Raw genomic sequence first — 26,911 nt, 5'->3', positions numbered from 1 at the left:
AAAGTGTGTAGGTAATGCCTACAATTTTTACCAAAATTTTCTATATTCTATGCATTATTTTGAAAATGTTAAAAAGTATTAATGCAAAGCACTCTTAAAATGTTTCCAGTGAAAAAATTTCAAACATTTTTAACCAAGAAAATAAAGAGTTAGTGTAATCTTACAAAACAAGTTACATTATCATCAGAAAGTTAATGAATATACTTCAAAGTAAAATAAACTTTTTATATGCATGGAGTAAATACTTACTACAGTTTTTTCCTTTAAAGACTTATAGATCAGTTTACAGTTAAGCTAGAATTGATGAGTGAAGATAAGATTAAAGAATTTAAACTTGCTTTAAACACAAATGTTGTAGCCAGTTCTACTGTTATTTGAAAGGCTGTATTCCTTCAGCATTAAAGAATACAGCCAAATTACAGTAGCACAGGCTAGAACATAACAGCAATACCAGTTAAAGTATTTAAACCTTATTATCTTAGTACCTTAAATTTTTATCTTTACTTTTATTTTGGTCCAATTTTAATAAAAAATTCTGGTAATAATTTTCACTATATAAGATAACTTTGTATTGGGTAATTCCGCATAAAATCACCCAAAATTTAGAAAATTTTGAACCATGGGTCCTCAAATTTTTTAAAAATTTCTTTGGCTGTTGCATCTTAAAAAGAAAAGTTAACACATAAAATTTCAGCTAAAAATGTTGAGCGGTTGACAAGATACTGCAATTTTAATATTGACCTGGTTTCCCAAAATGACCCGGTTTTCATAACATTCTAAAAAAACATTTTTCTTAAAAAAATAAGAAATAAAAATGGCAAAAATATGAAAATAAACGTATATAATGTTTTTTTGATGCTGAATTCAATAAAAGTACTTAAAATGCTCAAATATAAAAGGAACATGCTTAAAAGTTAATAAAACAACTAGTTTCTTTAAACCAACTTTGGGGCCCAATATCTCAAAACACCCCTGTCAAATTTTTTTTTTTTTTTGCTGTTAATATTTTCAACTGCTTATAATCTTACTAGGCACAAAAAATCTAACTGGAAAAACAACTGAAACATATGGAGCTTTAATTTCAATGATCTATTACTTTTTAAAGAAATTATTTAAAAAAAAATGCAAATAGAGTTCTGTAAAATATTATATTTAGTTTATAGACTCCTTAAAAAAAAAAAAAAAGAATTTTGTTATATTTAAGGAAGTCTTAATTATATGATAACTTAGTTATTTGATCTTAACAACTGAAAAAAACATCCTGTTTTGTTTTTATATAAAAACTGAATAAGTGTGATATTGATGTGCATTTGTTTTTAAAATTTTGACAACTATATTTTGTAAAAGTTTATAATATCTAGTTTATAAAAAGTTCAGTTATAAAACAATATTTATTGGTAAATTTTATTTAAATTTTAACAAATTAACAATTTCATATATATATTTCATATATATATATGCAGATTGTATATATATATAAATATATCTATAAAGAAAATAACCAATATCTATCAGTGTAAAAAAATATACAACAGAGGGATTCTGAAAAGGTTTGAATTATTTCTTTATCAAAAAATTTTCCAATCTGTCTAAATTACATATATTCACTGATGGTTGCGCAGGGCAGTACAAAAATTGTAAAAGCTTTTACAATCTATGTGAATTTGACCTTAGAAAGTGAATTTGACCTTAAAGTTGAATGGAACTTTTTTGCCACGTCCCATGGAAAGTCACCATGCAATGGGATTGGCGGTACTGTAAAAAGGTTAACAGCACAAAAAAGTTTAAAACGACCATACAGAAACCAAATTCTCACATCAGAAGCTATGTATGAATTTTGTATTGAGAAAATCAAGGTTGTTAACTTCATTTACATAAAGGGATTGGACTTACAATTGCAACATGAAGAGCAAAAAGAAAGGTACACTGGTGTAACAACTCTACCTGGTACTGGTAGCTTTCATCAATTTATGATCTTGGAGATTACAGGGTTGGGGCAAAGAGGTGTAGTACGGACATTAATTGTTTAATAATCCACAATCTTAAAAAAAAACAAGATATATTTCAACTTGATACTGTTGCTTTAGGTTGTTATGTAGCTGTAGTCTGTGTAGTAATGGATCGGCATTGTAACTAAATCCAACCTAGAAGAAGTTGATGCTAAAGTTAAATTTCTTCACCCAAATGGTCCATCAATCTGTTTTAACTGGCCTGAAAGAGACAACTACTGTTTTATTCCCAACACCAACATATTGAAAAAACTATCTGTTCCACAAGCTTGCTCTAGTTCCGGCAGAAACTATGTGTTTGAAAATGCTGAAATAGAGGAAGTACAAGTAAAATGGGAACAATATTGTAAACTATTACAGACACAGTCAAAATAACTTACATCTTCGATACCTTTAAAAATCTTGTATATTTAAGTGACTGTTTAAATTACGATTAACTTATTTTTATTTCATTTACAAATATTTTTTGGGAATTTCTTGAAAAAGTAATAGATCTTTGAAATTAAAGTTCCATATGTTTCAGTTGTTTTTCCAGTTAGATTTTTTGTGCCTAGTAAGATTATAAGCAGTTGAAAATATTAACAGCAAAAAAAAAAATTTGACAGGGGTGTTTTGAGATATTGGGCCCCAAAGTTGGTTTATAGAAACTAGTTGTTTTATTAACTTTTAAGCACGTTCCTTTTATATTTGAGCATTTTAAGTACTTTTATTGAATTCAGCATCAAAAAAACATTATATATGTTTATTTTCATATTTTTGCCATTTTTATTTCTTATTTTTTTAAGAAAAATGTTTTTTCAGAATGTTATGAAAACCGGGTCATTTTGGGAAACCAGGTCAATATTAAAATTGCAGTATCTTGTCAACTGCTCAACATTTTTAGCTGAAATTTTGCATGTAATATTTTTTTATAATAAGGAATAATGTGTCAAAATATAACACAAAAGGAAGACACATGGTTCAATGGACTGGGTGATTTGATGTGGAATTACCCTATTACAAATTTTAATTTGAGATGGCTTTTGTTTTAGTAAGCTTCACATATATTTGTATTTTATTATTCACAGCATTTCTTCAAATTTGTTTTCAAACTTCTTCAAGAAACACAGTTTATTAATAAAAAAAAAAGATAAAATACAGTTCTTGACAAAGTGCTTTTTGGATTTTAAAAATATTAAATACATTATGTGCTTAAAAAGAGCCTTTGTTATTCATTTTGGCAAATATTATCTTTTTTTAAGAAAAAGGCATTGAATTTCCTATATTATAAGTGAGACAGAAAATATATTTGTTCAAGCATAAAGAGCAGTTGTGTTTTTTTACTAAGTTTAATTTGGAAATAAAAGTAATAAATTATGAGTTTGTATTATTAGTAATGTAAATTGTTTGAAAAGTTTCTTTTAAAAGAAATCTGGTATTTTGGTAGCTTTTTATGCCTGTTAACAAATATATCCTTTAAAAGCAAAGAAGTTAAAACATTTTGATCAAAATCTCTTGTTATTATTTTCACAATCATTTTCTGCCTATTGTTAAATAAATGTTTCTGGTCATAAAAAAAATTATTTGTTTAAAAAATTATATTCATAATTATAAGCATTAATTTTTTAAATAAAATTGATCTAAGCACTAAAATAAAAACAAATAGAACATAGAAGACATGACAAAATAAATTTTCAGCACAATTGGCAACATTTGTTTAAGCCCAACTGCTGTATTCACCAAATATTGCTTTTTGTTACAGAACTCAAAAAAAAAAAAAAAAAAAAAATGTAGGGAAAAATTGAACCATACTATTATACATATCCCTATATATATTAATTGTTTTAACACTTTAAATACTTTCTGTTACTGTATGCTAAAATTAAATTAGAGTGCAATAATTTACAGAATGATGCAAAAAATTTTAATCAAAAAATATTTATAACAATAGTAAAATATATTCATCCTTTTGAATACAATAAAATTATCATTATGCCAGTATTCACCTCAAATTCAATATTTTATTATAGCAATTATCATTAATACAAGAAAAGTTAATAGAAAAATGCTGCCAGAAAAGAAGATCTTTAGAGCAAGAAATAGCACATACTTTAACATCACAGGTAATTCATCTTTTTATGAATTTTTAAGATCAGAATTAATACAATAGAAAAATCTTTTCTTATCTTTTCAAATAAATTCATGCAAGAATCACAAGTTTGTGTGATTCAGTATTCAAAGTATTCACTTATTTTTAAATGTTACATATTCCAAATTCAATTGCTATTTTTGCAGGTGGCAGAAGAGTTTTTAAAAGTATATAAAGTTTATCTAGTTCATAAACTAATATTAATTTTAATAACTTTCAACTTACTTAATGTTGGAAAATTTTTTATTTTCAAAATTAATACAAATTATGAATGCAAATTAATATGTTTTTAACAAGGTTTATAGGTATTTTTTAAAGACGTAAACATTAAAATTATTTGTGATCTTTATCTTTTTTTTTTAATATATATATTTTAATAAAAAAAAACAATTTAACTTGATTTAACTTGATTTTATGTTTTGTTTTTCAATTATAAAGTAAGCTAAATAAATTTGTATTACCTTTTTAAACTAATGCTTTTTTCTAAAAGGATCACATATTCTATGATAACAAGCCTCAAAAAGGATGTAACTTTGAAATGCAGTCAATTTTGATGTTATTTTTTAATTTACCTGAAAACACTTGGTCAGCTTGATTGCTTCCTAGACTTATAGCAAGAAAAATCAAATTTTGTTACAGCAATTGAAGTAGAATTGTTTTGAGTGTGTCCAGGTGCTAACATTGAGTAGCATTTTTCAGGCAGCTTTGAGTTATTTGGTGAAACAGATATGCTTGGTTTGCTTTCACCAATTTGGAGTATTGAAGATGAATTCTTAGACATTTTTCATTCAACATTTAAAAGTTATATTCAAATAAAAAAATTTAAAAATAAAAATGTTTTATTGAATTTCATATAAATGATACTATTATTTATATTTATTACATTATCTAAAGCATAGTGTTTTAGATAATAAGGTAATAAATGCACAACATCTTTTTATCATAAGTGAGTTGTCATTTAAATGGTATATAATTTTTAATGATCAAATAGATAAATAAAAACCAAATTAAATAAATAAATAAATAAAATTATTAAAAACAAATTTAAAAAAATAATAAGTAAAAAAAATTAACTATTAATTTAACAAACTAGTATACTAACCATCTTGAAATTTTGATTCAAAATGGTAATTGATACTGATAATGATCTTTATTATATTCATTAATTTCTACATGGTGATCTTCAGATTCTTCAGGCCACAAATTGTTTTATACTTTTCTTTTTTATGCAACTCTCATGTGCTTACTGGCGAAAGAGCTTCAAATGGGCATCAAAATTGCTTACATTTTATCATTAATTTTAGTTCCACATTGATGAATTTTTACCTTTTTTTAAATTAGTTCACCAGTAACTTTTGATTGTGGATTTTTGTTCCTACTTTTAATTTCTATAAGCTAAAAGATTTTCCATTCTTTTCCCTATGTATGGAATCTAAACAAGATTCCTACTTCTTATTTGTACACTCTTTTATACAATTATTTTCAGAGCAATTCCCTTACTTTTTCTAAACTTGAATTGGATTAATTTCCATTTGTATTTTCAGTCACTGTGTTAAAGTAATGCCAATTTCTATTCCCAATAATCAAAAAATAATTAGAATGAGAATAATTCCATTACAATACCTCATTAATCTCTAATACAAAATAATTTCCTTGTAATAATGGAAATGGTTTCCGATTTCTAGGAAATATTACTGGCTGCTTGTTGAGTATTGTTTTGTTCTCCTTAATTCTAAAAGCCTTAGGCAAGTGTAACTTTTAAGAGAATAATGACTTATTTTTTCCTTTTGACTTGACATAAAGTAGTCTAGGTAAGACTAAAGTTTCTGACACAAACTTTATGCCTCTTCCTGCTGAAGTGTATTAGTGCTATTTGTATTATTGTAATCAATTTTAGCACAAGTAATGTTAATGTTAACTCATTCACATTTACATACACAATCACAGATAGTATGAATAGTTGATTGATAATTACTTTTAAAATCTGAAGTATATGTTCTGCTCAATTTCATTATTTATGCATACTTCAAGGTCCACTCTGTTATTCATTGGGAATTTATCTCAGTTTTAAAAATGTTACACATTTAAACTTGATAATATCCAGGTGCACTTTCTTTTTCTCATTTGAGGAATATCAAAAGTCATACCAGTCAAATAAGAGGAGAAAAAGTGCTTAAAGTTTTTCAAATTTGTAATTTTTCAAAGCTGATGGTAATCTATGTAAAATTCTTCTTTTCTTTTTTAGTTAGAGTTGGATAAAATAGCTGAAGCATATCGAGAAGCTCATAAAGTTCGCAAGGCCCTTTTGCATCAATGGGAGCTAACTATACAGCAAATGCAGAAGCGTGACTTAGAGATGGATAATGCTTCACTACAGCTTATGGAATTAAAATTAGAATTTAAAAACAAGCAAAATAGCTTGAAAGAGAGACAGGTACTTCTGTAAAAAAAATTATTTAACATTTGTAATTTGTAAAATGATTTTTTTTTTTTTTTTTTTTTTTTTAAAAAAAAACAGCAATTTTTGGATAATGAGTTAACTAACAACAAAGAAAAAGAGAAAAAAATTTCAGCTTCTGAGCGACAGGCAACAGTTTTACGACTTAATTATCAAGATATGGAAACTAAAAGAATGGAATTTCAAGATGAGGTATTCAACTTTTCCTTCTTGCATTTTTACTACCTATTCTTTTTTCCAATAATATTTACATTTTTAGTAGTGTTTTTTAAGTATATTCTTCTAGATTTGTTCTAAAATTTTTCTTAGTTCTAATAATGGAGATTGATTTTTCAGTTCTTTTTTTTTTTTTTACTTTAATTTTTGGGCATTATAGATACATAAATTTATCTATAGTGCCCAAAAATGGGGTTTGAAATTTTAGATAAATTGAAGATTTTCTAAATTTAAACCAAAATTCTGATATAATTTTTTCCTTAGCTTGAAACTCTGAAGTATTCTGTGGATAAAGCTGCAAGAGACCTTGATAATGCTAGAAAAGCAGGAATTGAAATAAAAAAAGAAATTTATGCTAATGAGGAAAAGTGAGTTTTATACTTTGTAAAACAATTAAGCATAACTTTTCTAAGTAGCTACATTATTTCAACATGAATACTTCTAAAGATTCCAAAGATTTTATAATCTAATTATTTCTAATTTATAATAGCCTTAATCAAGCTCAACTTAAAAATCAAGAGGTGCATGAGCACTACAAATCAGCAAAAAGCATGCAACTAACTGCTGAAGAAAGAGCTCAAATGCTTAAATCCTCTTTGAAAAAAGAAGAAGCCTTATATAAAGATGTTGAAAAAGAGCTTTCTCAGCTTCATGATGTTCAAGTATGAATTGATATACTTTATATTTTTCAATTAAGTTATATTGAAGTTATTCCATATTAAATATTATTTAAACTTGTTACAGAAAATTCAAAGAGCCAGGAAATTTGCAAAATCCCTTGCATTTTTAGTGAATTTGTCAATTTACAATTTCACTAATCGGTTCTATAGGAAATTCTGGTATTTTCTGACTTTAATGTTTTCAAAATTTATAATTTTACTGGTTAGTTGTTATTGATTTGTGCATTCATAAAATTACCAAAATTAATCAGCAAAAATGCACTATAAAATAACAGCAGAAAGTTTTCTTAATTAAATAGTTTGTTAAGTGTTACTTTATTAATTTACTTTTAAAGCATCTGCAGTAGTTTGATTTGTAATTTTTGGGACAAACATAATTACATTTCCTAAACCCTTGTCCTCCTGAAGCTGATTGAGCTATGGTTGCTGATTGTATATTGCAGGCATTTCCAGTGTCAATCTCTCTCCAGGTAAAGCAAAGTAGAGAGTGGGTCTTCATCAAAGTTGCTTTTTTTCTTTATCAGGTTTTCAAGATTACACATTGGAATGTGTAAAGTCAAAAATTTTTTAAGCTGTAATTTTTGCAACCTTGAATTTAAAATATCTACATTTCTAGATAAAGCATTTTTTGCTTTTTATGTTGACTGTAGGGATTGTCAGTTTTTGTTATAGCAGGAAATTATCAGTAAATGAAGAATAAATTAGTTTTTTAGAATATTTTACTAGTAAATAATCTTGAGTTGAAAATACATCACACATTTGATCACTTTTCGGTAACACCTTTTTCCATTACAAGCAATAGGTTAAGCAATAGTTCAATTTAAGTTGTTTGACATCAGGATGAGGGTTGTTCAAACTTCTCCTGACCTCTAAGTTGATTTTGAGTTGAGATTCTAGAAGGCTGATAAGTCCTTTTGTCGATCCTCCATGGGTTTTAAGCACAATGTCGAGTACATGTTGAAACAAGTACAGTTTACTAAAATTTTTAATTTGGCTTTGCTAATTAACACACACACACGCACGCACGCACGCACGTACACACACATACATACATATATATAAAGGGTGTTTTTTTTAGAGGTATAGAACTTTAAGTTGGCATTACTGTTCAAGAGGGCGACCGATTTAACAGGTGACAAGTGATTTATTCTCAGTTTGGTTTGGCAATTCATCATGAATAGACTCACTCCTGAACAACGCTTGCAAATAGTTCAATTTTATTTAAAAAAATAATGGTTCTGTGCGGAATACGTATCGCGCTCTACGTCCATTTTATCCTTGACAAAATCATCCATCAGAGCAGTTAATTCGATTAACCATGGAACGTTTTCGCACCACGTTTACTCTTATTGATAACTCGCATCCCCAGAGACGCCGTACGGTGCGTACAGAAGAAGCTATTGCTACTGTAGAGCGTAGCATTGCGGAAGACCCGAATGAGTCTATCGCCATCTTGGTATGCGTGCTTACAAAATCCAACTCGTGCAAGAATTGAAGCCTAACGATCATCAAGCAAGGCGTAGATTCGTCGAATGGGCCCAAAACAAGATTGCCGTTGTTCCCGATTTTCATAAGCGAATTTTCTTTAGCGATGAAGCGCACTTCTGGTTGAATGGTTACGTCAACAAACAAAACTGCCGCATTTGGAGTGAAGATAATCCTCAAGTGTATGTCAAAACACCGTTACATCCAGAAAAAATGACTGTTTGGTGCGCTTTATGGGCTGGTGGAATCATTGGTCCGTACTTCTTCAAAAATGATGATGGCCAGAACGTTACAGTCAATGGTGATAGGTATAGAGCCATGATTACAAACTTTTTCATTCCTGAATTGAACACCATGATGTCCAGGAGCTGTGGTTTCAACAAGACGGCGCAACATGTCACACAGCTTGTGCCACAATCGATTTATTGAAAGACACGTTTGGTGACCGCCTAATTTCACGTTTTGGACCTGTGAATTGGCCTCCAAGATCTTGTGATTTAACACCGCTAGACTACTTTCTGTGGGGCTATGTAAAGTCATTAGTCTATGCGGATAAACCACAAACGCTTGACCATTTGGAAGACAACATTCGCCGTGTTATTGCCGATATACGGCCACAAATGTTGGAAAAAGTCATCGAAAATTGGACGTCCAGATTGGACTACATCCGAGCCAGCCGTGGCGGTCATATGCCAGAAATTATATTTAAAATGTAATGCCACAAGATTATCTTTCTAATAAAAAAAAATTCTTGTCAATCGAATAATCCATTGTTGTTTTATTGCAATTTAAAGTTCTATACCTCTAAAAAAAACACCCTTTATATATATATATATATATATATATATATATATATATATATATATATATATATATATATATATATATATATATATATATATATATATATATTAGGGTAGTTCACTTTATAATGGCAAAAAACAAAGTTGTTTCACTGGGATTTGAAACATGTATATACCAAATTTCACACTTGGGCTCCTATAAATACATCTCAGTGCACTTGTTATCTTGTGTTTTATGGTATTCAGCAGTTGTATTGAATGAAAATTTTGCAAAGTTTAAAATGCTGTTTTTCAGATACATAGAACAATTATATTGCACAGTAGGAATTAAACAGTAAAATAATACTAGCTACATGAAACTTTAACCTGACTGTATTGCGGAGTAGTTCTAAGTACGCCATTGAAAAATAAATCTTAAAAGTTTTTTAGTCTGAATTTTTTGAGTCCTGAAGGTCTTCAAGTTGTGATCTCTTTAGCACAGTTGATTTTTTTGCATCTGGAAACTCTTTGGGATACTGTTCAACAATTTGGAGCAAGTACTGCTTTTCCTCCTCTGATTTGGTTTGAGATGAGTTGAATGATGATGCCAGTGCAATTCCCCTCTCGGCACAGTCATTGACAACTTTCAAGCAAGAGACCACTGCTGTTGCCTTCTGAAAGGATGGAGTTTGTTGCCTGGTGGAAGCAACAGTCATGAGAAAATTTGTGGGAAACAGAAGAGCATTAAAGAAGAGCAGTGGTGAAAAGATTAAAAAATCCTTTAATGTCACATTATGAAGTGCTGAAGGATCGTTTGTGTTGCGGATGCACCTTTCTTCTTTCTGATCATCAGAAGATTTCTGGATGTGTTGCCTCAAGCAAGCAGCAAGGCTGTTTTTCTCATCATCTGACACACACTGAGAGAAGAGAACCAGAGTAATGAGTTCTGCACTAAGGTAACAGAGATCTCGGCCAATTGTTTTCAATACAGCCTGAGAAATGGAAGGAGAAATATCCTTATAATCAATAAGAAGCTTGATCAAATCCACACCATTCAGAGGTGCATCTGCTGGAATGGGACACTGAATCCAAGCTTTAATGTAAACCAAGGATGCAAAGATAGCAAATTCTGTAATGGATTTGTCTTCATGCTTAGTCAGCTTGAATTGATGATGAAAGAGATAAATCTTCATGATTTAGGTTAATCCTTGCATAGTGATAACCTCTTGGAATAAGAAAATGCACTTCAAGGAGGGGGGGGAGGGTTCCTCCTAGGAAGGTAAGATTGAGAGTCAAAAATTCTTTGTAATCTTCATATGGTAAACATCTTGAGTTGTCTTTCACTTGGAGGATATTTGAACAAAATGTGATGACTTCTTCTTTTAATGGCTTGAGATTTTGCTCCAGTCGAACATCGTGGCATATATTAAATTCTGCCTGTCTTATTTTTGGCCAAAACGTCTTAAAGTGATTGAATAGCAGCACATCTGGTCCAGTTGTACTACTTCCAAATGTCTTTTGAAGACTTCTGCACATATCACCTCAAGTATTTGATGTCTGTTCACTAACCAAAGCAGCTTCTTACTCAATTTCTTTTCAAGAATAGCACATGTTCCATTGATGTGGTCTGTGTTTGTCGCAGTTGTGTCGAATGACATTGCAGAGATTAAATTCACCAATTAAATGAACAACAGTTTTCAACTTAGTAGTCATAACTAAATAAATGATATATATATATATATATATATATATATATATATATATATATATATATATATATATATATATATATATATATATATATATATATATATATATATATATATATATATATATATATATAGCCACAACACTTGATCTTATAATACTTTATTTTTGTAACTAAATTGAAATGCACTGGTGAAGCTGGTTATTTATTTGAAAATCAAAACTTCTAGAGTTTTCTAAATTTTTCCAGAACCTTTCAGTATTTTCTGTGTGCTTTATATACAAATACATTCAAAATTCATTCAAAATGATTTAAAATTTCAGTGTCAATGAGGCAATACTAAATGAAGTCATATATTCATGAAATTTTTTCTGTGCTGTTTTGAAATCAAAGGAAACACAAAAAAAAAATTACTACAAAAAAATATGACAAAAAGTTTTTTTGGGCCACCCTAATATGTATATACATACATACATCACATACATACATGCATGCATGCATACATACATACATACATACATACATACATACATACATACATACATACATACATACATACATACATACATACATACATACATACATACATACATACATACATACATACATACATACATACATACATACATACATACATACATACATACATACATACATACATACATACATGATTTAAAAATAATTAGAGTTATGACTTTTTTGATTTCATTCAAAACTCATGAAAAAGACATTAATTTGATTTCTTTTTTGAAAAAGTTCATGCACAAACCAAAAATTTGATTTTACCATATAAGGGTATGGATAAAAGATTAAACAATTTTACAATTGAAATTTTTAAATTCTAATTTCTATATATGGAGAGTACTTATTTGATTTTAAGCATTTAACAGTTTTTTGTTACAGTGTAACAAAATTAAATTACAAATGAGTATAAGATTACAAGCTTAAATAGTATTTCTATAATAAAAAAAATCTACTGCATAAAACAAAAAAGAATGTGAAGTATTTAGTTTAATTAAAGCATATTATTCTATTCTTATGTTTCGCTAAACAAAATAAATCTAAGCTTAAGGTTCTCTTTCTTTTTACAGACATCAAAAAGTTCTTGAAGCCACTTGATTGCCCATTCTGCATATTGATTTATTTTGGGTATTTCCAGTCTTGATGGTTCCTGACTCTAAAACTTTTTCACAGAGTTCAACGCTTTCTTGTGAACTTGCAAGCTACTACATAGCTTCTGATAATCACCTGAATCGTACATTAGTATTAGTATTAGTAAATGCTGTAACTGGTGTGAGCCAGTGAGTGTGGTATCAACACACTATGACAGCCGATTCGCTTAATTGCTGCTCATCCAGCAATCAAGACCTGCTTTAAAACTGTTAACTGATTGTGCTTTAACCAACTCACTTGGCAAGCTATTCCATAAATTGACCAATCTATTAAGTAAAAAGTTTTCACGACATGCTTGCTTAGTGATTTCTTTGACATATTTAAAGCTGTTACCTCTTGTTTGAGTTTTTTGAATACTAATTTTTTTTATTGTTTCCAAATCGTTAAAATCGTTGAAGAATTTAAAAAGTTGAAACATATCCCCTCGTTGTTTTCTTTTTGTCAAGGTAGTCAAGTCGAGAGCTTTTAGACAATACTCATAGTTCATTTTTTTAAGTGATGGTATTAATCGAGTTGCACGATGTTGAACTCTCTCTAACAATTCAATTTCTCCCTTTCAAATAGGTTACCAAACTTGTACTGAAAACTCTAACAGTGGTCGCACAAAAGAAACATAAAGAATTCTTAGCAGTCTAATATCTAAGCAAACGAAGCATTTTTTAATCCGACCCAACATTTGGTTGGCTTTACCTACGCATTTTATTACATGATTGCTTGAGAAGATTACTCCAAGATCACTTTCAGATTCTGTTATGTTTAACTTTTGTTCATTGATATAAAAGGGTGGTTTTTTGTTATTTCAGCCAAAGTGTATGATCGTATATTTTGAAATATTAAATTTCACAAGCCAGTCTTGAGTCCACTTAAAAGCTGAATCGAGATCTGATTGCAAAGAAAGAGTTGATGCACTGGAAAGCATTTCATTCATAATTTTGGTGTCGTCATTTGGTCAGTAAACCAATGATCTGACCATGCATAAGAGATGAATTAACAAATATCAAGTAGTGAGTCTCTTCTCTCTGGTAGAAGTGTAAATGCCAAAAGAGCTAATATTACTCAGGAATTCTCTGTTGCATTACTTAAGTTTGGTATTTTCTGAAACTTCACTTTAGAAAATACTCCAGATTTTTCAAAAAGCTGGAAAACTCGAGCTAAATAAAATAGAAACTTCATGTCATTATGCCATCCTGCTGTTTCAGTAATTACTTTTTTACCATTCTTGAATTTTATCCTGAGCTGTTTGTAAATCTTTACAAGTTGCAGGATAAAAGAATGATTGTTATGTCTTTGACAATCGTTTCTGCTTTTCTGTCTGGTAGATCTAGTGCTTGTAACTTAACTTCTCTTTGTTCATTCTTCAACACTAACACTTGATATTCTTGGTGATTAATATATTTTCCCATCAAAATGTAGTGACCAGTTTTCAGAATGTAATGTTCTCTTCAATTCTTCTTTAAATTTAGTAGCTTCTTAAATAGTGGATATGAACATGGTAGATTCCCCATCTTGAGATAACTGCTGATAAATGGTTGCTGCTTTTCTGGTTGACAACTTTGAAGATGTTGCTGATTTGGTTGCAGTTTTGGTTTTTTTGTACTTTTTGTTTGTACTTATGGAGTGTTCTTCAAAATCTTCAGACTCTTGGTAATGGACCCCTAGTCTCTGATTTTACACATTTTTCTAGGTCTTCAGCACTTGATCCAGTTTTTTGTGTATAATATGAATTGATAAACTTGGTAAATTTGACTTCTTTTACCATAAGCATGTTACTTTTTTCTCAATTTGGTTTGTGCATTCGCTTCTACATTTGATGGATCCCCCCAGGAACAGATAGTGATCAACAAGTCGTGCTTTGAGTGGTATCCTGCTGTTATTTTCTAATTTTTCTTCAAGTGGAACAGTTTATTTTGGCTTGTACAAAATAAAATCGTACAAGATTCTTTGTCCAAATCATCTTACTTCTTTCAGTAGTGGAAGCACTTCTCTTATATAACATTATGAATGAAAACTATACTTATGTATATTTTTGAAAAACAGTAATGATTAGTTAACATTGCTCTATCAGACAGCTCGTATACTATAAATCTCACTAATTTCCATACTTCTAGAAGTGCTAAATGGTTCCAGAAGTTTATTAAAATATCAAGAGCATTTAAGAAAATATAGTGTTGTACATGACCTTTTTAAAAGCAAAAGCTGAATAAAAACCATTTTTTATTATCTTTGAGCAAAAATCAGTTTATGACACAGGAAATTAATAATCTCACATAAAGTTCAAAAGTCATTACCTAATATATACTTTGAATTTGTGTAACACATTTTTGTTTTTTAATTTTTCGAATAAATTTCTAGTTTAAGAAAACTCAAGAACTGCATCAGTTAACTCAAATAGAAGGCAACTTGAATGCTGATATACAAGGTGCTAAAGCAGCCAGCAGAAATCTAAGCAGCAAACTTAATAAACTTGACATGGAATCGTTAAAGCAGCTAGAGATTGTTCATAACCAAGTAATATTTAATAGAGTAGAGTTATTTGAAACTTTATATTACATTGTCTTAATTTTTTGTTTGTTTTTACTTTGCTCCTTTTATGAAACATCTATTGTGGAAGTAGCTGTTTTTTTTTTAACACAATCACTGTTGGCAAAAAAAAGATTTTAAGCTTATGAAGTATAACAAAAATTAAAAATTAATCCCATAAAAAGATAGTTTTGCATGTTTTACCATTTAACAATGTTATATAATCATTCTTAATTTAATACCCTGGAACACATTTTAAATGGGGAAAGATAAATTTTTTTACTCATGTGCATTTAAATCAGGTTTCAACATTTAAAATACAATAAAAATGAAGCTCTGAGTTTTTTTAAAATATTTCTACAAATATCTTTTAAATTCATATATAAAAAAAAAATTATCTTCATAGAGAAAATGAATAAAATGACTATTTGATTTTTTTATTCAGGATTTTCAGTTGCAACAGTTAGAAAGATTTTTAACACGAATAACTGGTGAGCGTAGCAGTGAAGAAAAGCAACATCTTGAGCAACAGATTAAAGTAAAAATTTCCCTAGGAAGGTTTTCTAAAAAGTTTGTCAATTTAAGAAATTTAAATTTTTTCTTAAACATTCTTTATATCTACAGTAAAACTTTATTTGTTAAGAGGTCAAATAAGAAAAATCAAGATGAATGTAAACAGTTTTTTTCTATTTGTGTCATAGTTCAATAACAACAATTTTAGTAAAGTTCACAATTTCATTTTATTTTATAGGATTTATCTGTTATACTAGAAGCTCATCAAACAAAGCATTCAATTTTAACTTCTCAATTGAAAAAGTTGAGTGATGATTTAAGAAGGGCTAACAAAGATTTGATAAAGATTGCTGAGGAAGATAATAGTTTGGAAAGTAAAATTGGTGAGTCATAAAGTGAAATAAGTTACCAAAATGTTTACTGATAGAAAGTATTTGTTAAATATTTTTGTGAGGTCCTAAATTTTAGGTGAGTTAAACTTACATAATGAGAGTTCAGAACTTGAGTTGAAAAAGCTTGTAAAATCTAAGCAAGAGCTTATGGTAGAAGAAAATATTTTGAAACTTGATATAAAAAGGCTTCGTGAACAACTTCATAGCAGAGCAAGTGAAGTATTAACTCTAGAAGATTTGCGGCTGTTGTTGGATGCATCTATGAAAGAACGTGTTCAAGATATTTTTATTCATAATGATATGTTAAAAGCACAAATCAAATGTGATGAAGAAGAGAGACAAAAAATAAGGTTAAGTAAAGAAAACTTTTTCATTTGTTTTAAATTTTATTTTGACTGGTCTTTCCACAAAGTAGGTGTATTTAAAGTTGCCATTTTTAGGGAGTAATGTAAAAAAATTTTTTAGCTCTGAATTGCATGAACATATTTCAAAAATTGAAATATTGAGAAAGCGCTATGAAATTTTAATGGCATCAATGACTCCATTTAATGAAGAGGAAAATGTTTCGCAAGCTCATTATGTTGTCAAAGCTGCTCAGGAAAAAGAGGAATTACAGCAGACTGGTGATGAGTTGGATGCAAAAATAAGAAAAGCTGAAAGTGAGATAAGGTAATAAATATATTACCTCTATAAAATAGTTCATAATTGATTTAACTTTTTAAAAATCCTGTTAATTGATTAGCACTATAACCACTAAAGATAAAATGTGCAAATTTTGCAAATTTTGTAGGCTAATATTCAGATTATTAAAGAACATCAGGCATCATTCTCTAGCTTTATTCATTTAATTTCATGTTCATAAAAACTATAAATGCACTCTGTAATGAGAAGTAACACATTCTATTATAATGAGAAAATAATGCAGAATCAATTTTATGGAAAAGAGTCTTAGAATTAGAAATGCATAGTAGTATATTTCAAAGAGCTTGTAAACAGATTATGCTTATTTTTTTGCATCCTGATGAGTATCTAATGTATACAGTTTACTCTCTCTGGATTTGTGCCAGATTAAATGACCACAAGTAATCTAAAGATTAGAATGAAGTCATAATCCTGAATTTGTAAAATACCAGTTCTTGAAAAATATTAATTTTGTAGAATTTTAAGAAAAATAATAAAGTATCACATTCAAATTGGATTTATTGGAGAATAAGATACAATTTTGAAAATGAAAGTTAAACTTTGAAATCATGAGATCTTAGTGATGTAGCTTGATTTGTTATCCTTTGTTACATATAAAGAATGAGAGGCAAATGTAATGTTTGACTGAAAAAGTGATTTGCAGATTTTTATTTTTTTTAAATAAAAGTTATGGCAACATTAACAGTGAACAAATTAGCATCAGGATGATGATAAAAGGTCCTTGGCATTTGCTTTTAATGGGACAAGAGTTTTAATAATGGCTGATATTATTTTAGTTTCACTTTTAAAATAAGAAAAAGATTCACCTTCTGGTAGATTTATGTCTGTTAATGCAAGTTTTTAGTAAATAGATGAGTTAAAGCATTAACAAAAGGCTGTTTCATCTAGTCTTTCAGTCTTTTATTTAAAAAAAACTGAAAGACTAGATGAAATCTTGAAACTTGTCATAGACATCAAGGTAACCAATGTAATGTTACTGAGGTAAATTTTGTTACAGGAATTAAGAAGGTATGAGAATCGATATTAATATTGAGATAACAAAAAGCAATATATTGCAGAAGTTGCAACTGACTGGGGAAAGTAAATCATCTAGTCTTTCAGTTTTTTTTAAATAAAAGACTAGTCTTTTATTTAAAAAAAAAAATACTGACTGACTGGGGAAATTAAATCATCTAGTCTTTCAGTTTTTTTTTAAATAAAAGACTAGTCTTTTATTTAAAAAAATTTACTTTCCCCAGTCAGTTGCAACTTCTGCAATATATTGCTTTTTGTTATCTCAATATTAATATCGATTCTCATACCTTCTTAATTCCTGTAACAAAATTTACCTCAGTAACATTACATTGGTTACCTTGATGTTTATGACAAGTTTCAAGATCAAACAATTCTTCATTTTCAGAAATCCACATCTGAAAAGTGTGTAAGATTTGTAGATTCAATGCAGAGTTATTGTGCAGCCATTATTAAAAAAAAAAAAGATTGTTTAAGGCTCAATAAATCTTAAAATATTGAAAATAATAATTTTTTCTTACGAAAACAAAATAATACACTTTTTAATTACATTTAAACTAACTAATATTATTTAACAACTATATCTATCTTCTTCAGTTTGTGTAGAGTTGGTCACATTAAAAGCAAAGCAGGAATTTTTTGCCATATATCAAGGAATCCTGAATACTATTCAGTACTGAGTAGTATTTAGATTACTGAGAATGAGAACCATGTTAGCCTTTTAACAATAGTATTTGGCTTACACATTATTACATAATTAACTAGAAGGGATCTCACATTTTGTTTCAAACTAAAGTTTTCCTGAATAAGGAATTCAATTTTGTAAGTTAAAAATAGAATTTAACTTCACAGATTTCCTCCAGTATCATTACTTAATTTGCATCAATTTTTCTTGATAAAAAAAAAAAAAGTTAAAAAGTTTGGCAAGTGAGAAAAAAAAAAATTTGAACAAATAATCTTATGTAAGGTAATCATTTTCAGGGTATTCTTGATTCTTATGTTTTAGTATCTTGTGCACAACCTGGGACATGTTATACAAAGAGTTTTTCTGAACATAGATTTCTACAGTCATAATCGAGTAATCCTGTATTATTCTCCTCCTTGAGTAGAACAAAATCTTTAAAACTTTAAATTCAAGATTTTTCTTTACTTATTCCTCAAAACCTCTGTAATAACTAAATACTCCTTACAGAACAACAAGCATTGTTTCCATCATTAGTACCAGAACCAGGTCTAGTTTAGATTTCAATTGTTCCAAAAATGCATGACCGATCTTGCTGAAATCTTTTTCCTCCTAATTATCAGATTTCTTTGTAACCTCCATATTAAGTTACTGGAAAACCTTCAGATCCTTTTTTTTTTAAAAAAAAGATTTGGTTGCATTGATAACTTTGACAGTTTTGCTTCCTAACGCTCTCTTTCTTTCTCTTCTTTCTCATCTTTCTCTGCTCTGTTTTTATTTGATGAAAAATAAACAAAAATCCTAAAATTGAAAAAAGAAAAAAACTATAAATTCGTAAAACAATCATAAACAACAAAAAATCTCTTTTTGCTTTTAAATATTTAATAATAAACTGAGCAATCGACTCCACAAGAATTTGGAAAGTGGTAAAAATTGAAGTTGTCAACTAAAATATAAAAATCAAATTTCTTATTCGATTGTTAAATGTCAGCTAAAGTGAACGCGATATTGGCCTTCATACACAGTGGATATTAAATTACCTAATAAAGCTATAAAAATGAGTTCTTAATAAAATCTAGAAATGTTTCAGTTTTGTAAGTATATTTGACTGCAGAGGTTTTTTTTCATAATATGGGATGGTTTGTTTAAAAGCTTTAAAATTTGTAATGAGCATTCGCAAAAATTCACGGTGAAGACATCTGTAAGATGATCTTGTTTTATAACGTTTAAAAAGAATTTGAAGTATGAAAGTTTAGATATTGGAATGAAGGTATTAAATAGAATAATGAGCTTTCATTATACTATAAACTAAAAAAAAAATTAAATGGCTGATAATAACTTTTATTTCCTTGCTTAGAAAATCATATAATATCGTCATTTTGAATATGTTTTAGGGCGTTAGAGAATACACTACATTTAATAAATAATCGTAACGATTCTTTCCGTCAATGCTTCTCAGCTGTTGAAGAAACAAGTGCGGAGTATGAGGAAAAGTTAGCTTTAGAAGAACAGTACAGAGTATCTATGGATAAATGTCATTACAAACGTAGACAGATAAAAGAATTACAACATGATTTGCAAATTATGAAAGCCACATCTGAAAAACTCGAAGCTGAACAAACCAAATTGCACAGTGTTAACGTTCAAAAAGAAAGTGAGAAAGATGAGTTAGTTACTTTTTCTTTTTATTTAACCATATTGAGAAAAATTGAGAGTCAATTTTAAACCAGGAAATTGTTTTTTATTATTAATTGATATTTAAGTTGTTCTCAAATCTTTTTACTGTATTGTTAAGTCTTAAAAAAGAGTTAGAACTGCAAGAAGAAAAAAAGACTCGGGCTAACAAAATGATAAGCAAGTTGAAAAGCAGCGTAAGTGCAGTTTTTCATGAAGAACGTGATATCAATGTCAGAGAGTTGCGAGAGCTCAATAAGAGCATCACAAATATAATTGCAGAAGTCGCACAAAATCATCCTGTCATTGCACCCGAGGTCAATTTTTACTTCGATAATGCTGGAATTGTTATGAATTCTACATCTAGCGCGATAAGATCTAGACCATCATCTATTGGAAGTGTAAGATCAAGTATGTCTGTAAGGTGAGTTTTTTTTGAAAATAGTAGCTTAGTGTATGCACGCGTGTTTGTATGTGTGTGGCTGAGTATTTTTTTTTTATTATCTTTCTCTTTCAGGTCACTTTCATCTACTCGAAGTGAGATTAGTAATTCACGAAATCACTCACGTGAGGTTTTAGCTACAAAGTCACTAGATTTAATGGGCACTTTTACGGGTATTCGCTGTTTAGGCTATTTGTTAGTTTTCTTTATTAAAGGATTTTTCAGTATTAATTTCAAAATTGTACTTTTTACTATAGATACCTGTTAATAATACTAGTTGATTTTGGTTGCTTTATACTATCAAGAATGATGGCATTAAGACCTATTAAAATTATTTAATGTTACTGCGCTGATCAAAAGAATGTGATCATTAAAATATTATGGCTTTTTTTTTGTAACACTTTACCAATTTTTACACCTTTTATTTTTGTACTTTACATTTGTACTTTTCTTGAATAACTTTTAACCAAATTTGAATGTATAAATTTTCAAACAGCAGAATGCGAAGATCAAAAAAGAAATTGAAGATCAGAATCTCTTATAGGAAACAGAAAGTCATTATTTAAGAAGTTTTAAGCAGTTTATCTCGGCATCAATTTGAATTTGTCTTTAACCGTCTCGGCATCAATTTGAAAATGTCTTTAACCGTTAGAGGAGAAAGGTAATGTAATGAAAATAAGTTCAGAACGGTTTCGTGTTCTCAAAAGACGATCTAAGAAAACAAACTACTCAGTTGGGTGCAGAATTGTGCGAGGTATACGGAATTAACTATGGTGTTGCAATTGTAAAACAAAGTCTGCATGTTTCAGGATTTTTGAAAGGCATCGTTTAGATCAATATTTTAAAGAAGCAAGATATCTATCGACATAACACATCCTCATTAAGCATGTGAACTCCATTGTGGTACTTTGTCAAATTGTTGTTAATTCAAAAAGGCTACTCAACTAAGTACTGATGTAGTTTAATTTGTTATTTGGTTGGTATATAGGCTGAAAGAAAAAAGTTTATAATTTTTTCATTTTCTGTTATGTGATGAATCATTTTTAATTGCAGTTTACATTAAATATTTTTAAAAGTTGTGAAATACCATAGTAAAAATAAAGCATTAAAAGTGACTAAGCAATGTGAACAGCTACAATGATGGAAAAAAAAAGAAAAGATAAAGGATTGACACATTTGCAAAAAATATATTTTATTGTTAGTAACTGTCAATGATTGATGTGATTATTATTATTATTTTTTTTATCATATACAGTTTAGTATTAATTTAAATTTATACAAAGAAAAATTCAAAAAATTCATAGTTTATACATTTAAGAGTAAAAAGGGTTGACAATACGAAAAAACTAATATTTTGTTGCAGTTCTTTATTTTCTTTAACTGCTCCAAGTCATTTGGGCTGTTGAGTAATTTTTGGTATGTTGATACCGGAACATGTTTTTTTTACACCTAAGGCTTTTGTTTTGCTAGTTTACCTTTTACAATTTTCCAAAAAAATTCTATTTATAACTGGCTATTGTGACGGCCGATCCTATCGTCTTGTATCATGTTGTAACCATCTTTTTGCTTTAGAAGCTGTATGCTTTGGATCTTTTTCTTGCTAAAATGTCCAAAGCAATGGCAAGTTTTCATTAGCATATGGAAGCATTATTTTTGATTTGAGTGTTTTGGTATAGTTATCAACTCTCATAATGTCTGTTATTAAGTGAATAGGACCAACACCAAATAATGAAAATCATCCTCACAGCGTTTTTTTAGTGTAACGTAAATTATATTTTTTGTGTGGTTTTCTGCGTACAGACTGCTAACCATCTTATCCAAAAACATTAAATTTAGTTTCATCTGTCTAAAAAAATGTGTTCCATTTTTTATTTGACCATGCAAAATAGTTGAGGAAAAACTCTTCTGGCTTTAAGATGTTGCTTTTTCAATAAAAACACAGTTCTAGGTTTCTTGTTGTTAAATAAGCTGCAACTAAACATCCTCTAATCATACATGAAGCTATATTTAATTTTGTTGGTGGAGAAATGCGGATCCATTTTAGCTTCACGAATAATCAGTTTATCTTCTCCACCAGATGTTTTTCTTTTCCGACCTTCAGTTTAAACACTTTCTTGTGGCTTAAAAGCGCTCTTAACCATTCCAACAAAGTACTCCATTTGTTTTGAAACTTATCGACTCTCCGCTTTTTTAAGTTGGCTTTTCTACCAATAATACCTAAGTTTTATATATATATTAATATTGACACATTTATTTTGATTAGTGCTATGTAAATTTTACTGGCCTTTATTTATTTATTTTTTTTGCCAATTTCAATATAGAACACTTATCAAACTTACCAAGTTTAAAAATGTACAGAATAATACAATTTAAGACAAGAGTGCAACGCATGTTAAAATTTTTAAAAAATATGAATGTTACTTTGGTTCACTTATTATTATTTACATATTTTTTATTATTTCCATCACTCTACCTACCGTAAAAATTCTATCGATTTCAAACAGTAACTTCAAAGCAAATCCTATTTTGATCGTTGCTGTAAATTTTATTGAAACAAAAATAAACAAAGAAATCTTTTTTTTTTATTTTTAAGGTGCATCTCCTGGACTGAATAATCTTGCTCAAAATACTTTTTCCGATATTGGAACGTCTTCTAAATCTGTACAGAAAACATTTTCGACGAAAAATATCAAATCACCGACTAAAGAATTGAAAAAATTAAATTAAAAGTTGAAAGAACTGCGTACATTTATTTTTTTTATTTTTAAAATCTGTTTTAATCATAATATATGAATTAACTTAAATGAAAATATATAAATAAATGAAAAAATTAAATTTATATTGTAACTCTAAGTGGCAGAGAAGGACGTCATATATTTTAACATGATCTGCCACTTAAAGATGCAATTTAATAATTTTTAATGATAATATTATTTTCAAAATTGATATATCGCTAATCTAATTTTATTTTAAGTTATCTTTAATCGATTTTGCATAGTTCATCATAAATCAATATTATCAGCTGAAGTCAAAATCTTTATTGATATATGTACAATTTTAAGGGAAAAGTAGCATTTTGATAAAGTTAATGAAAGACCAAATAAAATTGTTTTACTATTGGGAGGAGAAGAGGACAACATACTATCATATGAATCAATGTATACAAAAACGTTCTAAGTCATTTTTTTTTAATATTTGACTTTTTGATGAAAATTTGTTTTTTGAAGACAGTTCCATCATTGTATAGTAAAACATTCTAAGTCAGACCTCTCCGTACACGTTGAATAGAGAGCTGAAATATCGTCTGTAAACTAAAAGGTTCTAGTTCAGTGACTTAGAAGGTTTTTGTTGGCAGCACTGAGAAAACCAGCTGTGTTCTGCTGGTAGCTGTCAGATGTTTTTAATCCAATTTTTGTTTTGTTTTGGTTACAAGTTTGAGATTATTTGGGCTTATTTTATTATTCATCTCGTTGTTTTAATGAAAAAGACTTATAATGGATAATGAACCTAGTACTAGCAGTGGAAGAAAGGTTAAAAATGAGGCTCTGTGGAAAAGGAATGTTATTAAAGAAGCTAGAGTGAAAGGTAAAGAGTACATTGACTACAAAGGAAGAACTGTACCTGCTACTACTGTTGGAACTGATTGCAGGTGAGATTTTTATTGCAATTTCGATACCCAATTAGCCTTTTAACAATTTGTTTAGGCCTATCATAGCATATCATGCAACATGTTTTCATAAAAACGTCTCAGACAAACCTAATCCAACACTTTCCAAATTGTTCCATTTAGGCTAGTGAATTGACCTTAAACAGTAGCCAAATGTTATAGCCGAATTACTCAAACATCATTTTTTAGAGTTTGGCTACGGCATTTAGGCCTACCTCGAACATTTATATCAACATAATCTAATGAGATATTTTGCTTTCAGATGCTCGAAGAAATGTACGGAACGTCTAAAAAACCAGAGCAACGAGATCTTCGCACGCATGAGATCGTTAGAGACAAAGAACGAGCAAGATGTATTTCTACAATCGTTAATTACAAGCATGAAGGTGAAAACTCACCGACCCAGAAAGGAAAGTGCTGAAGGAAGAGTAGCTCATGACTTTTCATTCACATACGAGGTTTTGGTGGGGGATGCCAAAGAAAAGGTATGTGTGGATGCCTTTAAAAGCCTTTATGGTATTAAAATTAGTTGTATTCGACGATTGCGCTCCCTGTTGGTATTAGAAAAATCACCAAAGGACCTTCGAGGGAAAAAATTAGGAACAAATGCAATCAGGGGCAATGTAAGACTTCTGAAAAGAGAACATATCGAAAGTTATCCGGTGAAACAGAGCAAATATGCTGGTAAAACTATCAATTATCTAGATGCTAGACTAAATGTCAAAATTTTGTACTCAATGATTAAAGAGAAACATCCTGAAGCAAAATGTAGCTACAAATTTTTTCTAGGCTACTTTAAGGACAACTTTACGTTTAGATTTGGCCGTCCCCAGATAGACTCTTGTTGCACCTGTGAGGAGCTTATTTTAAAATTACAAAGCCCTCATCTCAGTGATGCAGCAAAGAGAAATGCTGCACAAACGTCGATCGAAAAAGTTTCACAACAAACTCTAAAATGAAAGCAACCCGGAAACAAAACAAAATGAACCGCATGTCTTAGCGATCGCATTTGACTACATGCAGAATATCCCTTTACCGATGATACCAGTCCAGGAAACCTTTTACCTCAGGCAGCTTCTGTTAACTTCTTCTCTATTCACGATGTGAAATGCAATAAAGGTCATGCTTATGTGTACCATGAAGGCACAGCCAGAAAAAGCCCTGATGACGTGTGCTCTTTTGTGTACAATTACCTAATATCTGCTCCTCCACAGTTTACTGAAGTCCATGTCTACTCAGATAACTGTGGAGGCCATAAATAAAAACCATGCACTAAACAGAGTCTTTTTGGCTCTCACAGATACTGGCCGATTTCATCGAATTGAGCAGTACTACCCGATAAGAGTCACTCGTACCTACCATGTGACCGGGACTTCGCGGTAATAAAGAGAAAACTGAAAAGGTATGACAGGGTGGACACTGTTCACCAGATAACTGAACTTATCATTACTTCTAGTACTACTGGTAAATTTACTGTTGAAGAAATCGCAATATTGTAGATTTTCAAAAGTGGTGGCCAACATTCTACAAAAAATCTTGCATTTCGGAAGAAACACGGGGAAAGAAAGTTCCTGCTAAGGATAAGATACGTTTTGGAATAAGTTCTCTAATGCACTTCACTTATGGGAATTCTCCTGGTGTAATTGTCTGTAGGCCACTCATTGATGGGCTGATGGTCCAAACTTACAAGATGTCTCAAGTAGTCGATCGCATCGTCGAGTTTCCGCAAAATAAGTGCTACCCATTGGGTTATGTTCCGATAAAAAGAGTGAAACTGCAGGATATTAGGAAACTAACGCAATATGTTCCGGATGAGTTCAGTGGTTTTTATGATGAGCTCATGAGCTGGCCAACAACTGACGAGGCAAATGACGGGGAAGAGGAACACGATATCCAGTGAGGTGTCTGACAAAGGCTTTGTGATCGGTCCTTTTATACATTGTGTGATTTAATATGTGTAATAGTTTGACCTTTGATTTTTAATAGTTTTTTGTTCAAAAAATGAATAAATATATAAAAGACAAGCTTTTTGTTATTATCTTTAACACATGTAAACAAAAAGGTTCTAAGTCAGACAGCTTTAACTATGTATAACACATATATATATATATATCACAAATTTTGATATATATTTTAACAAATCTAATATTTAAAGATGTCAAAAAGTACCCAGATTTTTTTTGAATTTATTAAAGTAATAATTTTGGATTTAACAAGTTTTTTCTCGTTCCCCGAAAAAATAGTTTTTATGACTTAGAACGTTTTTGTATACATCGATTCATATGTATTGTAAGATATATGATAATAGACTGCATGAGATTATACTTACATGACAATGATGAGTTATAGTAAGGCTTTTATTATAATTGTTAAGTTTCAATAGAATCATGTGACAAATAAAAGTTGTAGCTTCAATATATATCGCGAGGTTAGAACAAAATAATTCTAACCTCGCGATGCGTCTGACAATATTTTGTAACTTTATAACCCTATCTATTATGTTGCCAATTTTATCCTCTACAATATGCCGCTATATCTAATTAAATATATCTACTTTTATTTTTTCTGAACTTAATTAAACTTAATTAAACTTAATTAAATCTAAAAGCTTGAATAAATAAGAGACACTCCAAAAACGACTGTAGGCTTTTTTTTGGATTTGAATCCAA

General features: G+C 29.4%; 3 protein-coding genes and 1 pseudogene across 7 annotated transcripts in view; 3 read left to right on the top strand and 1 right to left on the bottom strand.

Annotated features, from left to right (window-relative positions):
* The window catches only part of LOC145190858 (coiled-coil domain-containing protein 39-like), a 30,126-nt gene extending 6,805 nt beyond the window's left edge, over positions 1 to 23,321 (top strand). For 2 of the 5 annotated variants that reach the window (XM_090067346.1, XM_090067349.1), the window contains 14 exons: positions 4,019 to 4,111; positions 6,383 to 6,571; positions 6,656 to 6,787; positions 7,076 to 7,179; positions 7,302 to 7,473; positions 14,992 to 15,147; positions 15,605 to 15,697; positions 15,911 to 16,055; positions 16,141 to 16,414; positions 16,530 to 16,733; positions 19,854 to 20,126; positions 20,255 to 20,557; positions 20,651 to 20,748; positions 23,169 to 23,321. In XM_090067346.1, the coding sequence (XP_089923472.1) occupies positions 4,019 to 4,111; positions 6,383 to 6,571; positions 6,656 to 6,787; positions 7,076 to 7,179; positions 7,302 to 7,473; positions 14,992 to 15,147; positions 15,605 to 15,697; positions 15,911 to 16,055; positions 16,141 to 16,414; positions 16,530 to 16,733; positions 19,854 to 20,126; positions 20,255 to 20,557; positions 20,651 to 20,748; positions 23,169 to 23,302 (2,370 nt within the window). In that variant the 3' untranslated portion in view covers positions 23,303 to 23,321. Of the gene's footprint in view, positions 1 to 4,018; positions 4,112 to 6,382; positions 6,572 to 6,655; positions 6,788 to 7,075; positions 7,180 to 7,301; positions 7,474 to 14,991; positions 15,148 to 15,604; positions 15,698 to 15,910; positions 16,056 to 16,140; positions 16,415 to 16,529; positions 16,734 to 19,853; positions 20,127 to 20,254; positions 20,558 to 20,650; positions 20,749 to 21,071; positions 21,734 to 23,168 lie in introns of those variants that run through there. The other 3 variants (XR_016445160.1, XM_090067347.1, XM_090067348.1) reach the window with 3 other exon arrangements.
* LOC145187652 (uncharacterized) overlaps positions 1 to 26,911 on the bottom strand; it is a 171,854-nt gene that overhangs the window by 105,261 nt on the left and 39,682 nt on the right. The gene's annotated exons all lie outside the window — the stretch shown is intronic.
* Positions 195 to 2,480, top strand: LOC149881874 (uncharacterized; annotated as a pseudogene).
* LOC145186801 (uncharacterized) lies at positions 23,736 to 26,266 on the top strand. The gene is made up of 2 exons (XM_090067351.1): positions 23,736 to 24,224; positions 24,505 to 26,266. Exons 1-2 carry the CDS (start codon positions 24,070 to 24,072, stop codon positions 25,199 to 25,201), a joined length of 852 nt encoding a protein of 283 aa, XP_089923477.1. The 5' UTR covers positions 23,736 to 24,069; the 3' UTR covers positions 25,202 to 26,266.

Source organism: Hydra viridissima, unplaced genomic scaffold, assembly GCF_058129835.1.
Source record: "Hydra viridissima isolate aposymbiotic clone 2 unplaced genomic scaffold, HvirCarnegie_v1 scaffold_11, whole genome shotgun sequence".
NCBI lineage: Eukaryota > Metazoa > Cnidaria > Hydrozoa > Anthoathecata > Hydridae > Hydra > Hydra viridissima.
This window is presented reverse-complemented; position numbering and strand designations above follow the sequence as displayed.